The 16560-nt window shown below is 41.0% G+C and overlaps 1 protein-coding gene across 2 annotated transcripts in view; it reads left to right on the forward strand.

The window, feature by feature from the left end:
• Positions 1-16560, forward strand: part of ARHGEF26 (Rho guanine nucleotide exchange factor 26) — a 128716-nt gene that overhangs the window by 54829 nt on the left and 57327 nt on the right. For both annotated transcript variants that reach the window (XM_034997414.1, XM_034997410.1), the window contains exons 6-7: positions 11622-11774; positions 15139-15268. In XM_034997414.1, the coding sequence (XP_034853305.1) occupies positions 11622-11774; positions 15139-15268 (283 nt within the window). The remainder of the gene's footprint in view (positions 1-11621; positions 11775-15138; positions 15269-16560) is intronic.

A 16560-nucleotide genomic window follows, 5' to 3' on the forward strand; every position in this document is an offset into this window, starting at 1 on the left:
GAGGTACCAAAGCCTAGGACCTCAAAAGGTCCGATTAGATCCTCCTCTAATTTTGTCATTGATAAGTACCTATTAAGAAATTTAAAAAGTTGTTGAGAACGTGCATCCCTGAGATTCTGAGCCTTTTTGGTGGATGGCAGGATTATATTATACCCGCCCACCCAGACTTAACTGACGGAAATATAGGAACTAGGCTTGCTGTCCTTGAACAGAGTGGACTGGAAAAGCAAGACTGCTTACTGGCATTATTTACAAGATCTGTGAATTCTGTGAATTCCTATAGGAGAGAAAGGCTTTTGTTGGACTTTAAATGATAATTAATGTTAATGAACGTGTACCATGTGCCAGACCATGTTCTAACCACTTAACGTTTTAATTCATTCAGTCATCATGAGAACCACATGAGGTCATACCATTAGTATTCCCATTTTACAAATGAGGAAATAGGTCTTGCTGATGTTGGGCAAGTTGCCTAAGGTTACACCGCTAATAAAAGAGAGGACCGGCATTTGAACCTAGGCCATTTGGCTCCTGAGCCTGCACACATTTTCCAGAGGTGCATTGTAACGGTACACACTTGGCCTTGCTACGGTATATGTGAAATTGACTATATCTGGAAGTGTATTCACTTACAGCTGTTATTATATAATAGAATTTACTTGTGAGATAAAAGATTACATTTCCCTAATACAGAGAAAGAGAAGAAGCAGGAACCCTGGTCTTTGGTATTGAGGAGGTGATTTGGAGGCTAATGATCTCACTTTCCCTCTTTTTGTTCCTTCATGCTCCCCTCCCATTGGCCTTGTGGGCTCTATTCCATTCTTCCCGAAGTGTTTCCTTCTTTGCTGTGATGCTGGTGGTCTTTTTGGGGCTGATGACTGTGTGTGGCAGGACCGAAGGTTGACCCAGTCTTCTTCTCCATTCAGTTGTTCGTAAACAGAAATTTATCATTATCTCAGATCCACTGAAATTTGTTTATCCCATAGATCCTATTCTTTGGATACTTGCTAACCAGTGCTAATAACCTTCTAAAAGGAAAGCATTTTAGAAGTCCTTGACGAGAACTGGAGAGGGCTGTCCGAAGGGGGTGGGGTGGGGTGGGGTGGGGACTGGAGCCAGCTGCTGCGTAAACTGGAGCGGGTTTGAAAAATGTCAGAGAGGGTATGAAATTCTATTTCCCTTGCATAGACAAGCATCATTTTTCCTAGAGTGTTATGCCTTAGGAAACTGACCTTTATAGTTTTTCTAAATTGTGTCCTGGTCCCTTTTTCTTTTTGATGAAATTGATGGGAGCCATAGGAAGCATTTCTTTCTTTAGGAAGACAACTTTTGGGGGCATGATTAAGAAAGAAAAATGGAGATGCAAAGATTTGGGGCTTACTTTAAATGTCATTCTTCTTTGTGGATTGAATTCTGATTGAAATACTGTGGGCACCACCTAAAAGGATCTGGAAATAGTGCCTGAAGAGAAGCGTGTTCTTTTGTGTACTGATTTTATTCCAGAATGACCAACCCACAATAGGAAAGGGGGCTTCAGCATGAAGGCTGTTTTGTTTTACTTGACTTTGTTCCAGTATTCTATAAATTCATTCTTGGTGTTGTTTCCCAGCAGTCACCAAGAATCCACATTTTCCTGGTTTGTTTATAATTGATAATTTATATTCCCAACTGCATCCACAAAAGGCTCAAGGCAACTTACGGTAAATGACATGTTTGAGTGGGAAATGAGTGTGGCCATTTAAGTGGGAAATAGAAAACTGGGTAGTGATGAGGAAAGCCCATGTGCTCAGCTACCTCTCCTGCTCGTGTTACTAGGAGTGAGGGTTAAGCACAGTAGTATTCTTCTAGGTAGCCAAGGTAAACGGGTCAGAGAATTGGTTATGTAACTATCATCTAATAAAAAGAAGCAGTTCCTCTGAAGTCATAAATCTTGCCTAGGTTTTGAGTTTTCAGAAGATTTCTGCCAGGCAATGGATTAGCGGAATTATTCTTGAGGTTACAAACCCAGTATTTCAGATGCCGCGTAAAGAGCATAAACACGCATGTGCGGTATTTGCCAACCAGCAGAGGTATTCAGAGCCACCTGGCCCCAGCCCACTCATGCCATGAGGACCCTGGTAATCTAATGTAGTTATTAAATCACACCTGGTGGATACTTGCTTCGTATTATCACTCTCTGCTGCTCTCCTTGGAAGATGGCACTTTAACAGAGGGGCAAGGGGGAAGAACAGGCATCTAGTATTGATTCGTTCAGCACATTTATTGAGTGCTTATTCTTTGCTAGGTCCTGGAGATCAAGTGATGAACCATCTTGGTCTCCGTCTCCATCTCCATGGTCATATATACTTGGTCTCCATCTTGGTCTCCATCTCCATGGTCATATATAAAATTGGGGAGTGATTTTCCATTGTGTGGAAATTAATAGTTGTGCTCAAATAAAACAAAAATTAAAAACTGTAAAACTGTCCATAATAACCCAGGGCATCACAGGCCCATTCATTCATACAGCAGCATTCGTCTCTTCTAAGGACATTTTGATAAGAAGATTGGCTCATGCTTTCTGTCATTCATTAGCATGTGACCCTCATTCTGGGAGAATTACAATATGCTTGAATGCACGAGAGTAGCACTGAAACAAGAGAATCTAGCACGCAGTAAGTTACCATGGGAACAAGCCCCTTTTCCTCCAATATATTTTTGTGAAGCAGATTCAGATGGTAAATACTTTAAATTCTCATTTTTAAGTGAAAATAGTCTAATGGCATTAAAATTGCAAGAACTTTTAAAATACGGTTTTCCTATCTTGATATGGTCCAGTTTCTGTTCCTTCAAACATGCACATTATCAGTGAGAGGAAGAACTAATTAAAGGGGAGCCTTAAGTGATATGGAGGGGTCTTGGGGGCACTTAGCTCTCTAGTCTCTCTTTGCCTTTCTCTTACCTGGCCCCCAGCTCCACCCTCCTTTTTTGGGATTTGCTAGGCGACTTGAACTGAAGGTACCCGGGGGAGCAGGATTTAAACCCAAGCAAGCTCTGTGTTGTGTGGCATTGAGGGTAAGAAAACCCTTAGTTTCTCTCTTTCACCCCAGTCTCTTCTGTCCTATGCCTAGGCTGATCTTTGAGATTTTCATAGGATGATAAGAATCTCTTCACAAAAACCATCCTAGAGATTTTAAGGATCAAGCAGGAGGTATCATATCAGAATGGGAGTTAGGGCTACCAGAAAATTTTTTGGTTAGAATTTTTTTTTTAATCTCACATTCCCAACCACTGTTAATTTCAACCCTTATCCCTTCTCCATTCAGAGATAAAATTTCAGAAGGAAAAGCTAAAATAGAGCATGACAAGATATATAGTCTGCTAAGGAGGAAACCTTGTGAGACCTTTACCCGGTCACGATGTAGGGCAGTCTGACTGAGAAGCAACAGCCCTCCATTTTTGTCAGATTAACACATTTTCCATCATTGCAAGTCTGTTGAAGGACTTATAGGGAAACTTCATCTTATTCATCTATTTTGATTGATCTCGAATGTCTGCTTGGAGAGCAGATTGTGCATCTGGGCAGAGGGCCACGGTTGGTTAGCGATGCCTGCCATGGGTTAGTGGGCATACTCTTGTCCTGCACTGCTTTCCCCAATCCAGAGTCGTCTTAAAAGAAATCGATGCTGATCTTTAGTGTCGACATGACCACCAACACAAAGCCCCAAACAAACAAGCCCTAGATCTCACTTATCTACAGCAGAATATAAATTCGTTTCTGGTAGGGTACAGAATGTTCTGTTGATGCTCTGTTAGGAAAGTATTTCTAGCAGCAAATAGTTTGCTGCCACTTATCTGGAATATTTCTTTGTTTAGTGAAGATATTTTATTATATAACAGCAACTTAGGCATGTGAAACCTGCCTGGTATGTTGCATTTCTCCAGCGTTAAGTGAATATGACTCTCTCTGGTGGGATGCTGCAGCTATTTCGATTGACCGCTCATTCAAGTGAGGAAGAAGTCCAAGAATGATTTGAGTTTGCTTTCGGCAGATGGATATTAATGAAGGAAACGTACCTTGAAAGAATGCCATTCCAGGAAGGGCACAGGACAGCAGTGATTATAACCAGAGCCCTACTTTCTGGGCTTCTCCAGCTAGAGCGCTGAATGCTTCTTAGCCCAGCTGGAATCCTCCCTAAATTGGGTAGGGGAGGGGCCAGGCCGGTAGGTTTTTCAGAGAGTGTGGCTGGCACTGAAGAGACTTGGGCTGGACTGGGTCTCATTTTGGTGACCCTACTTGACAGGATTGTAAAAGGCTTTTATGCCTTTATCGGTTGGTGACCCTCACTGTGCCTAGCATAGTTCTGGGAACCCAGTCTGTGGTAAAAAAAAGTAATACATGTTCACTTGATTTATCAGTGAGTAAAGCAAAGTAGAGACTGACCAATTTGTGGGTATTACATGTTTGGTAAAATACCAGTAAAAAAAAAAAATTACTTGAACATGTTTCATCTTTAATTTTCTATTTCAAACACAAATTGATTTATTCACATCAGATATTTGATTAATCTGTTTCAGGTACTATGGCCAGGTTTTTTGGTCATACTATGGTTAGGATCAGGTACTTGAACAAAGGAGACATGGCCCCTGTCCTCTAGATCTTGCTAAAAAAGACAAACGTAAACACAATCATAATATAATTAGTTACGACCATAGTAGGGAAACCAAAGGAGAAGTATAAGGGGTTTATAAAGACATGAAATGACCCAGCCCAGAGGGTCAGGGAAAGCTTCTTGAAGGAGATGAAATTTAATCCGAGATGAGCCAGGGTTTGGTAGGCAAAGTGGAGGGCAGCAGGGTACAAGGAGGGCAAAAAATGAATGACTGAGTTTCGCAGGGCACCTGTAAACCAGCATTTGCTTCTGGTGCATCAGCCAGGACCAGAACACATCACTAGCTGTGGCCTTCCTGACTGACTCCCCTGGAGGCGGCCCCTGGGGTGGCTGACAGCTTTTCCGCTGCCCTGTGGATCTTGCCACAGCATAAATCCACGGTGAGAGGCTTTACTATGTTGATATGTGTGATTTACGTGCTGAGATGATTCGACAGCTGGTCTTCTTGGAAAATACTACGGTTCTTTCTCAGCTCCAGCTGTTAGTCTTTTTGCTGGATGTCTAGATTGAAGGACGGCCGTTGCTCACAGGCAAGCTGAGCGGGCATCTGTGGGCAGAAGCAGTAGGGGTGCTTTGAGCACGGATGCTGGACTCAGAAAAGCCATGACTCTGGTTCACACTGAGGCTCAGTTGTTTTTGAGTTTTGGCTTGAGCTCGCTTAGCCTTGGTTTTGTCATCTCTAAAATGGGTCTAATAGCCATCTCAAGAAGTAGGCTTGGAGATTAAATTAAATGAGGCAGTGTATATGGGAAGCACGTAGCACTGGGCTTGGTAGTCATGCATGTCAGTTGTTTGCTCCTTGACATCTACCAAAGCCTGTCACCTTGGGCTAGACACGTGGGAGGAGATTTTGCTGGTTGACTGATTGAATCACCTTTGTTGTCTACATTAAATACATTTTAATCTCCCCTATAGATGGTCGATTTACCCTACAGTCCTCAAGAGCTATGAGGAACACTCCTATCTGACACGCCAGTCACATTACCAATTGACTATTAAGAAGGCTGTTAGTATGGTGTGGGTATATTTATAGCTCACATTTGTGTCTTTTCTACCCATCACAGAAGGGAGAAGGGGAAGCTAACAAAGGACATGTGCCGAGTATATCAAAAACAGCTACCTCGTTGTTGACTTTGTTTTTACCCCACAATGCAGTCCTGCTTTTAAGACTGTCACTTGCTAAAGCAGCCACTAAAAGCCTAGAGAATATGTAGTTCTTACAGTTCTAGGAAGTATTAGAGGGAAAAGGATACAGGCCATGATTAAGCTTTTCTACCATAGACTTGTCTTTAAGTCATCTTGAAGTCCCAACTCCTGAGAGGCCGCCGTGATGTCCTTGGGGGTCTGACCATTCTCTGCACAACTGGGGAGCTCACCTGGGCAGGTCACAATCATTTGAAGCATGGCCGTGATGGTGCCAGTGCCCGTGAGTCAACAGTCAAACAGGGCTCACTTGGGTTTCTGGTAGGAGGCACTGTTTCCAGGAAGCCTTTTCTGGTCCATCAGAGGTTTCTCAAAATCTAGACTTTAGCGATGAGATTAGAATTTTAGTGGCAAAAAGAAAGAGAGAAAGGTTGTGTAACATGATTGTTTATAAGACATGATCATCTTGGTAATACTACGGAGATGAAAAAATTCACAGGGCTGAAATACATTTCCATTAAAATGTTGTCCTTCAAATAAGCCCAATTACTTCACAAACTCATTTAAATTTCATTGGGGGAACCAGAATGCTTTTAGTTTGGCTTCAGGTTTGATTTGGATCTCCAACATCTCTGGTTATTGAAATAATATCTCATTCTTCAGTATTAACTGTCTTGTTTTTCTGTAGCTCAGCTCACTTAGTAAAATACGCAAATTTACCAAAATAACCAATAGATAATTTAACATAGGAAGCTTTTTTTTTTTTTAAAGATTTTATTTATTTATTCATGAGAGACAGAGAGACAGAGGCAGAGGGAGAAGCAGGCTCCCCGTGGAGCAGGGAGCCCGATGCGGGACTTGATCCCAGGACCCTGGGATCATGACCGGAGCCGAAGGCAGACGCTTAACCGACTGAGCCACCCAGGCGTCCCTTAACATAGGAAGCTTTAAATTATGTCTTAATTATGCTAATGTCAAAATAAAAGATGGGTGGCTTGGTTTATAGTATATTAAAGTAAGTAGCATAAACACGTATTTCATTAGTGCTTTGTTTTTAATCTTGTACTTTGGCAAGGCTTTTACTGTAATAAATGAATTTTCCTTTTCATTGGGAAAAGCCAAGTTACTGTTGTTTTTGGTTATGTACTTGCATTCCTTCAGACTATAATAGTTAAAGACAAGAACTGGTAAGGACTATGTGCCTCTGAGACATTTATTTCTTAGATTTACATGATAATGACCTTATGAATGGTTTCTTATTTTTTCAGTTTTCTTTGAACATTTTCCTGAAAGACACGTGGAGTTAAAATAATGAACAAATATTTTGCATTTATATGAAAACCAGCTAAAAGTGAACTAGTCCTGACTACATACTACCTAGAACTCCTGTGGCTCTGAATTCTCACAGACGTGTATTTTTAGCTGTCCTTTTGACATGTCTAAGGCAAAATTAAACTGCTCCTTCTTGCTTCCCCTTGCTTCTCCTAAATCCCTATCTTTGTGAATAAGTCAGTGCCCCCCTCCTTGCCGCCCAGGTGGAAATCTTGAATAGACATCCCAGCATCTTCCTTGACTTCCCATCTGATGAGTTTTTTTTTTTCTTTCTGTGAACTTTTCCTCCAAATTGTTACCCTACTCTGTGTCCTCTCTTTTTGATTTCCCACTGCCAGGCTTGATGCCCACATTAGCCGTTTCGCTGGCCTGCTTGCGGTCTGTCCTCTCCCCACTTGTACTCCACCCCTTCTCTACCCCAGTTTTCTCTGATCGGATGATTGGTTGTCTTCATCACCTCCAGTGGTTCTCATCATCCACAGATGAAGCTCAAGCTCCTCAGCATACAGTCAAGCCTTTGCAGTCTGGCCCTGACCTGCTTTTCAACCCTCATTCTCTGCCATTGGTCCTCCTGTGGTCAACACCTCAGCCCCACTGAATGCCAGTTTCCCGATTTGTGCCTATAGCTATGTTGTTTCCCCTGCCCCCCTGCTCCCACTAATGCCATTCTCCTCATGCCTTTCCTCACTTATCAGTCACTGGCCCTCTGGACTTTTCACTGCATGCCTCTGTTAGAGGTCTTGTATTCATGGGTTCCATGCTTCCCATGGGTTACTCATCTATGGGTGTTGGGAAGGAAAGGATCATTTCCTGTTCAGCTTTCATTTAATGAAGTCATCTCTCCTTGGCATATAACTCAGCTTCTTCTGTACTGGTTCTTGGTATTATACTGTGACTTCTTGATATATACTATTTTTGGCCGAGTCAGTGAGGTTAAAGTTCCATCCCTAGGTATATAGCACCAAAGACTTGAAAACAAGGACTCAGACAGATGCTTGTGCACAAATGTTCATAGCAGTATTGTTTATTCACAATAGCCAAAGGGTAGAAACAGCCTAAGTGTCCATCAACAGATGAATGGATAAGCGTAATATGATATATATATATGCAATAGAATATCATTTAGCCATAAAGAGGAATAAAGTTCTGTTACATGTGTCAGCATAGATTAACCTAGAAAACATTACACTAAGTGTATGTAATAAGCCAGACAAAAAGCACAAATATTTTGATTCCACTTATATGAGATTAAAAATAGGCAAATTCATGGGCGCCTGGGTGGCTCAGTCGGTTAAGCGACTGCCTTCGGCTCAGGTCATGATCCTGGAGTCCCGGGATCGAGTCCCGCATCGGGCTCCCTGCTCAGCAGGGAGTCTGCTTCTCCCTCTGACCCTCCTCCCTCTCGTGCTCTCTGTCTCTCATTCTCTCTCGCAAATAAATAAATAAAATCTTAAAAAAAAAATAGGCAAATTCATAGAGATTGAAAGTAGATTAGGAGTGATCAGAAGGGGATGCCTGGGTAGCTCAGTTGGTTAAGCATCTGACTCTTGATTTCAGCTCAGGTCGTGATCTCAGGGTTGTGAGATCGAGCCCCATGTTGGGCTCTGCACTGGGTGTGGAGCCTGCTTGAGATTCTCATTCTCCCTCCCCCTCAGACCCCCCTCCCCCACAAAGAAGTGATTAGGGGCTGGGGAGAGGGGAATGGAGCATTATTAGGTGATGCGTATAACATTTCTGTTGGAGGTGATGAAAATATTTTGGAAATAGTGGTGAAAATTTTACAATATTGTGAATGTAATTAATGCTGTTGAATTGTACACTTAAAAATGATTAAAATGGCAAATTTTATGTTGCATGTATTTTACCCCAATTAAAAACATACACAGTTCATATAATTTTAAAAAAAGATACTGACACCACACCCTTAGGCACATATGTTCCAACATGTGGTTGTATGCGTACATGTTCTTTCTGTATCATCTGTGTTTATCAGCCTTACCTTCCCAATATAACATGGATTTCTTGAATACAGGGACCAGTCTATATAGAAAATATCTTTTAAGAAATGGCTTTTAAATATCCTTTAGCAAACATAGGGGTTTGGAGTAGGTTGTTTTTGCAATTGCTGAAACTTTTAGGAGGGTGTTTGATATTGTACTTAAATGTTAATAGACTCAGTCTTGACAAAGTGATATGAAGCTAGTTTGGAACATAATTTGGTATTTCTAACCTACTGTTTAAAAATTGTGCATATTAACCCTGATACTTTTGGGAGGAAAGGCAAATAGCCCAGCCAAGTGTGCTTTAAGTTTTTTCTTTGCTGTTTTAAACAAAAGGCTTGGATAACTAGGCCAGTTACATCTATGGATGGGAATCCTACTGATTATTTTCCCTAAATCCTCCTTAAAAGGAAATAAAAATTTTTCTATGCTTTCTCTGAGCATAAGCAATTTTAGTCTTCTAGGAGTTAAGGTATGTTTCTTCATCTTTTAAGGTCCTATGGAAACGTTTAAAATAAAATCGGTAAATGATGACAAACGAATACAGTATATAGTACAATGCACTTAAAGTACATGTAAATGTGTAAAGCCAAAACCTCTTAAAATCTGGATTGTTTTATTGCTGAGTGCCAGAGTATTCTTTGAAAATAACTGAGATGCAAATGTGAGAAAATGTTAAGCTTTATAATCATCTTGCGTAAATTTCTGTTGTCTCATTCACTGTCAGCCTTGAATTTTGTATTTGGAGTCCACCCAGTAAACTAGTTAGGAGTGATGATGTGATGAATGTTAAAGAGGTTATTGAAAACTAAATTTCTGGGGCGCCTGGGTGGCTCAGTCGTTAAGCGCCTGTCTTCGGCTCGGGTCATGATCCCAGGGTCCTGGGATCGAGCCCCACATCGGGCTCCCTGCTCGGCGGGAAGCCTGCTTCTCCCTCTCCCACTCCCCCTGCTTGTGTTCCCTCTCTCGCTGTCTCTCTCTGTCAAATAAATAAATAAAATCTTTTTTAAAAAAAAGAAAACTAAATTTCTCATGGGGCGCCTGGGTGGCTCTGTTGGTTAAGCGTCTGCCTTCGGCTCAGGTCATGATCCCGGGGTCCTGGGATTGAGCCCTGCATTAGGCTCCCTGCTCAGCGGAGTCTGCTTCTCCCTCTGCCCCTCCCCCTGCTTGTGTGCACGCAGTCTCTCTCTCTCTCTCAGATAAATAAAGAAAAATCTTTAAAAGAAAACTAAATTTCTCTTGTATGATTGTTCCAGAGGTCAACATTAGAAATTACTGTTAATTTCACCTTCATTACACTTTTTTTGGAAGATGCTTTGGCCAAACAGTGACAGTTCTTTCTAGCAGATTTTCCTATCCCTCCAAACACGGACAGTAAGTGTGCTCTCGGGGAGGTTTGTCTCAACTTTTACTGTGTATTCGAATCATCTGAAGATCTTGATAAAATGCAGGTTCGGATTGGGGGGACAGACGTGGATGATGAGATTCTGCATTTCTAGTAAGCTCTTAGATGCCTGGTCTATGGACTGCATTTTGAGCAGCAGTGCTCTGGGTAGAAACCTGTTTCAAATACCTGATTTTGATGTGCTGTTAATACTGGCTGCCCTCTAGGTTTGCCAGATAAAATACAGGATGCTCAAGACGTCCCATTCACTATTTTTGCACATTACCTATACTACAAAATAACTCATTTATCTGAAATTTAATTTTCACTGGACTGGACACCATATAGATAGATACATACAAACACACCCCAAATCACAACCCTAAAATGCAATTTTAATAATTTCTGAATACATTTAAATGTCATGCATATTATTAGATTGAAAATAATATGATTATTTTCAGAAAAAGGACTCAGAATTAGGTTTATTTCAGACTTTCTTTTTTTGAGAGAGAGAGAGTGCGCGCGCGCGCAAGTGGGGGAGGGGAAGCAGGAGAGGGAGGGAAAGAATCTTAAGCAGGCTCCTCGCTTTTTATAATTTATAAAAGCAGTCCTGTTTTTAAGACCATCACTTGCTGTGTTTCTAAAACACAGGGCTCTATCTAACGACCCTGAGATCATGATCTGAACCGAAACTGGACGCTTAAATGACTGAGCCCCCCAGGCACCCCTCAGACTTGTTTTTTAAGTACTTATTTAGATGTTTTGCTCATAGGCTTTTCAATACAATAAAATATGGAAACATGACTGCACCCCCTCCAATATCTAGGGAATTCGTGGAAAAATAGTGAAATCTGTACATTCTACAATATACCTGAATGCACAGAAGTGCCCTGTGTTATCAGTGTTGAACACTCGAAGTAATAAGATGTTAATATGATAGATTTGAATTTAGACAATCTTTATAGTTTTGTCTTGTATCTCTTTGAGTTGGTATTGTGCACTGTTGATATTTCCAAATCCTGTATATAGTAAGATTACATGAGAATAATCTTTGATTTTTTTCAAGTGTATGTAAGAAAATGTGAATGCTTTTCTTTGTTTTTCCAGATTCTTTACAGAGTTGGAAGCAAGACATCAGAATAATATCTTCATAGATGATATAAGTGACATTGTGGAAAAGCACACAGCGTCCACATTTGACCCGTATGTGAAATACTGCACAAACGAAGTCTACCAACAACGCACACTACAGAAATTGTTGTAAGAGATGTTGTTGAATGTTAAGTGAATAGCCTAACTGCACTTTAATTAGGTTACACTGATTGAAATTAATTGATCTCTTACATCATGTTTAGAAATGCCTCCTTATGGGCTGTTTCCCAGGACTGCTTTCAGAGTGAGGGTGTTTGAATAGAAAATCTAGTCTGTGGACAACTCTCTCTCTAAAGCAATTATGAAATTACAGGTTTCTGTTACTGTTTTCCTTGTTGTTGTTTTAAATTGCTGCAAGACACAGAGGAGTGATCATCATTCTAAAACTCCCATTTTTCTAAGCCATTAACTGGCCATTGAGTAGTTTGCCTGAGGCCACGCGAGTATTTGAGTTGAACTAGTCCTAGGATCCAGATTCTCTACTCTTCTAATCTTCCTCCGTTCAGGTGACAACTCTATTAAGTTTTTTATAGGAATTGCTGATTTTTCCCTTCTGGGTAGTTAGAAGTGAGGAGAGAAGGGCAAGTCTGAAGGAAAGCAATAGAGAAAAATGTTCTTAAAGGCTTTAATTGTGTAACAAAAAAGAATGAAGCTTTAAATTTCCCTCCTCACCTTTTTCCCTTTGTCCTATTTAGGTTACTTAGAGTTTTGATGCGATGTGTATGGCTTTAACCTTAAACGTCAGCGATTGTTCAGTAATGTCTTGTTTTATGTTGGGGGACCCTGTTTATCTCACGTAGTTATCTGTTTTCCAGCGCAGTGTGAATTGCCATAAACTCCGTTTGGGGGCTGAGGGCTATTATCACTCATACCCCCTCCGTGGGTTGTGGCATTTATGACCACAGCGTGGAGCTCTGGTCAGCTGCTGTGCAATATGTGAGCCCCTGTGGAGGGATTGGGGTTGGTGCTGAGAGGAACAGTCCACTGAAGCTCCCAAGTCGCTGGGAAGGGCTGACTGTGCCCCTTCCCCCTCCACACCCTCATGAAACGCTTGTGTGGGCTGGGTGGGAAACCAACCCCAGATGAGGTTTTGAAGTACAGAGCCGGATTTGTTGGTACTGTTGACATTTTGGTCTAGATAAGTCTTTGCTGCGGGTGCTGTCCTATGCATTGTGGCATGTTTTTAGAGCATCCCTGGCCTCTGTGCACTAGATGCCCCTCACTCCAGTTGTGACAACCAAAAATGTTTCTAGACACTGCCAAATGTTCTTGGAGGCATAATCTCACCCCTTGCTTTTCTTAATCCCCCACCTGCCCTGGGACCCCAGATAACTGATAGAAGATGCAAGTTACATGTTTGAAAGCAAAGCCTTGAATTAGAGCTAAATTTCATTTTGTTTTATTTTATTTTGCAGGATTTATAAAAGGTGAATAGGTACTCCTGTAACTCAAAAAATAAAGGTTCTAGGGGCACCTGGCTGGCTCAGTCTGTAGAGCATGGGACTCTTGATCTCAGGGTTGTAGTTTGAGCCCCATGTTGGGTGTAGAGATTACTTAAAAATAAAATCTTTAGAAAAGAAATAAAAATTCTATCTTAATTAGCTTAATGATACCATCATTTGAGCTTTCATATGGAAAATGGTAGTTGTGTTTTCAGGGGTTTTGTTGCAAGTATTGTGAATTTACATTTAGGGCAGTGACTAGCTGCACACTGGAAATGCTTGAGCATCTTTGAACACAAGCAAACATGCCATAGATGCCCAGGGTCCATCCCAGACTATTTAATCAGAATCTTTGGGGGTGAGGGTCCCAGGACCTGAGTGATTTAAATATGCAACTGGTTTGGAGTTTGATTTTTTTTTTTTAACCTACTAAAAATCCTTTGAAAGCTAGCAAGTAAGGAAACTTAAAGTTCCTCAATTTGAGAAAATGAAAATAAAACATTTCTGTGTCATTTCTTTTAATTTGCTATTCTAGGTATTTACTGATTTATGAACCAAAACATTTAATTTTCAAAATACATTTTTTTAAAAAGGTCCCAATTTCCACTTCCCTGCTTCTCCGGCTCCCCCTGCTCTCCAGCTTGAGGTTACAGTATCCAGTCCCCTTGCCCTGCTCCCCAACATGGGATTACAGTATCCAGCCCCCCTGTCATGGGATGACAGTATCCAGTCCCATCTCTCTGTCCCCTCCCTATTGTAAGTTATAAGGGAACTCCTCAGAGCTCCTCGTGGGTGAAGTGAGGTGAGAGAGAAAGAGATCTGGGGGTAAGGGCACCCACTGAAAGTCAGAAGACCTTGGTTTGACTCTGTCTTCACCAAATACCAGGTCTGTTACTTGGCAAGTGGAACATCCTTCTGAGACTCCATTCTTATGGGAATCCCCTCTTGGCCCTCATTAAAAGTTGTATGGATGTTTCCATGTGAGGTCATATCTGTGGGTGCATCTTGCTAAGTTCCATAAAAATGTTGTGGCAATATTACCACTGTTCTTATGTCACTGGGAGGGGAGAAATATTCTGGCTGGCATGGTCAGAAAGTTTTCTGTCTCAGAAGCTTTGAAAAAGGCCAGAAGCCTCCTAGTAAATAAATCCAGTCTGATATTTCTTTCTTAGATTATCATCTGGGGCTAGAGAAGTGACTTAAAACATCATTTGTTATCTTTTTAATGGAATGCATATAGATTATCAGATAGGAGATCTAGTCTGTACGCTAGTTAATAATTGATCCGTTCACAGATAACATTCACCATTCTGGTACCATTGTCTCTTCATTTGTTTACTTCCCACTTCTATAAATTTCTAGCTCATACATTTCTTAGTGCTCATATTATCTTAAACGCCTATCTTATATTCAGTTTTTACTATAAAAGGCAGACAAGCCATCTGTGTCTATGTAATTTTTGTCATTTTATAAATTAAAAATCATATGAATTTTAAAGAACATTTTATACAGGCATACCTAGTTTTATTGTGCTTTACTTTATCGCACTTTTAACAGAAGGTTGGTGGCAACGCTGCATCGAGCTAGTCTGTCGCCATTTTTCCAACAGCGTTTGCTCACTTGGTGTCTCTGTCACATTTTAGTAATTCTCACAGTATTTCAAACATTTTCATTATTATTTTATTTGTTACGGTGATCTGTGGTCAGTGATTATGGCTCACAGAGAGCTCAGATGATGGTTAGCATTTTTTAGCCACGAAGTGTGTTTTAATTAAGGTATGTACATCATTTTTTTTTTTTAAGACATAATGCTCTCACACACTTAGTAGACTACAGTGTGATGTAAACGTGACTTTTATACACACTGGGAAACCAAAAATTCCTTTGATTCACTTTACTGCAATATTTGCTTTAGTGTAGTGGTCTGGAACCAAACCCACAATATCTCTGAGGTATGCCTGTGATATGTTTTTACTTCTTAATTTGAGGAGGACGTATTTTGAATTTCTTCTTTCTTTATTTCTTCTCAGAGCCACCAACCCATCTTTTAAGGAAGTACTATCACGAATTGAGTCCCATGAAGACTGTAGGAACTTACCCATGATCTCTTTCCTCATTCTCCCCATGCAGAGGGTGACTCGCCTGCCCCTGCTAATGGACGTAAGACATGATCTAATGGCTCTTTCCTCTTTGGGTAGCTGTGTTGCTATCAATCTGGTTAAGAAAATTATTCTTATTTCACTTAAATCAATGTGCTATATCTCTTCTTTAAAATCCTCCAACTAAGTGAAAAGGTGCTATTCAGTTGGGAAGTCTCACTGTGTTTAATATCTTTGGAAATTACCTTCAACTTAGGCTTGTGTGGGCACTCCGAAGATTTCAGATTATATCACTTGCTTAACATTTTTTGAAATGGGAAAAATATTGGCTTATTGAAGACAAGAGGCTTGGATTCCATTTCCAGCTGAGCCACTAGGCATGTGACCTTGGGCAGGTCACTTAATGTCTTCAGCCTCAGTTTCCTCAGACTAATCACCAAGATCCCTTCCCTGGAGGGTTCCAAGAGGCTGTGGTGCTTCTACTGCACATGGGGATGAGATACTCTTCAGCATTAGAAGGCATGAGCTTGCCCTTATTTTCTATTGCACAAAGGCCAGCGTCCTTATTGTTTCAGGGAACATTCACGAAGAAAACAAGGATTTTGATTTTGAATGGTGGCCATGACTGGGGGTGGTGAGCAGAGACTGTCTGGTCTGAAGTGCAGCTGGGAGGACAGTGAGGCAGGTGGGTGGGGGTGGGCAGGGGCCGGGGGCGGGGGGGTAACCCTGCTCATCAGCTGGGCTGGAACCACAGCAGCAACTACGAGAGAAGAACCAGGTGGCCCAGTACAGCTCCCAACCGGCTAGTGGGCCAAATAGTATCTTTTTGATCAAGTTAAAATATTTTGCTGTAGTTTTACTTTAAAACTGGATCGTAATGTAAATGTCAGTTGCAACATACTTGATTTTTGCATGTCAAAACACAGGATAAAAATACAGCAAAAAATTATGATTGAGTAAGGTTACAAAACAAATTCCATTTTCCATATTCCATTATAAATTCACAGAGATTTTCTAAAAGCACTGACATTTTGCAATGAGTAAAAGCATGTGATCATAGTCACTTTGTTGGCTCTGCTGCCTGGTTTGGGGGCGTAGGGGGTTGGTCATTGTTTCAGAATTCCTAACACCCTGCTGCTCTCCAGCTTCACCTCAATTTACTACCTTCATATGCTTCCCTTGTGATTCTCTCCTTGTGAATATTGGAAAACTTGCAGAATTTTGAAACTTCAGCACTCTGATTTTTTTTTTTGAGATCAACATTTCTCATGTCTAAGGATAGAATGCAGCCAGGTTATCAAAACCAAATTATGGCTTAAAAAAGGTTTATTTGTAGGTTCCATCCACACTTCT

This window comes from Mirounga leonina, unplaced genomic scaffold (assembly GCF_011800145.1).
Source record: "Mirounga leonina isolate KUSES-001 unplaced genomic scaffold, KU_Mleo_1.0 Mir_115, whole genome shotgun sequence".
Classification (NCBI taxonomy): Eukaryota; Metazoa; Chordata; class Mammalia; order Carnivora; family Phocidae; genus Mirounga; species Mirounga leonina.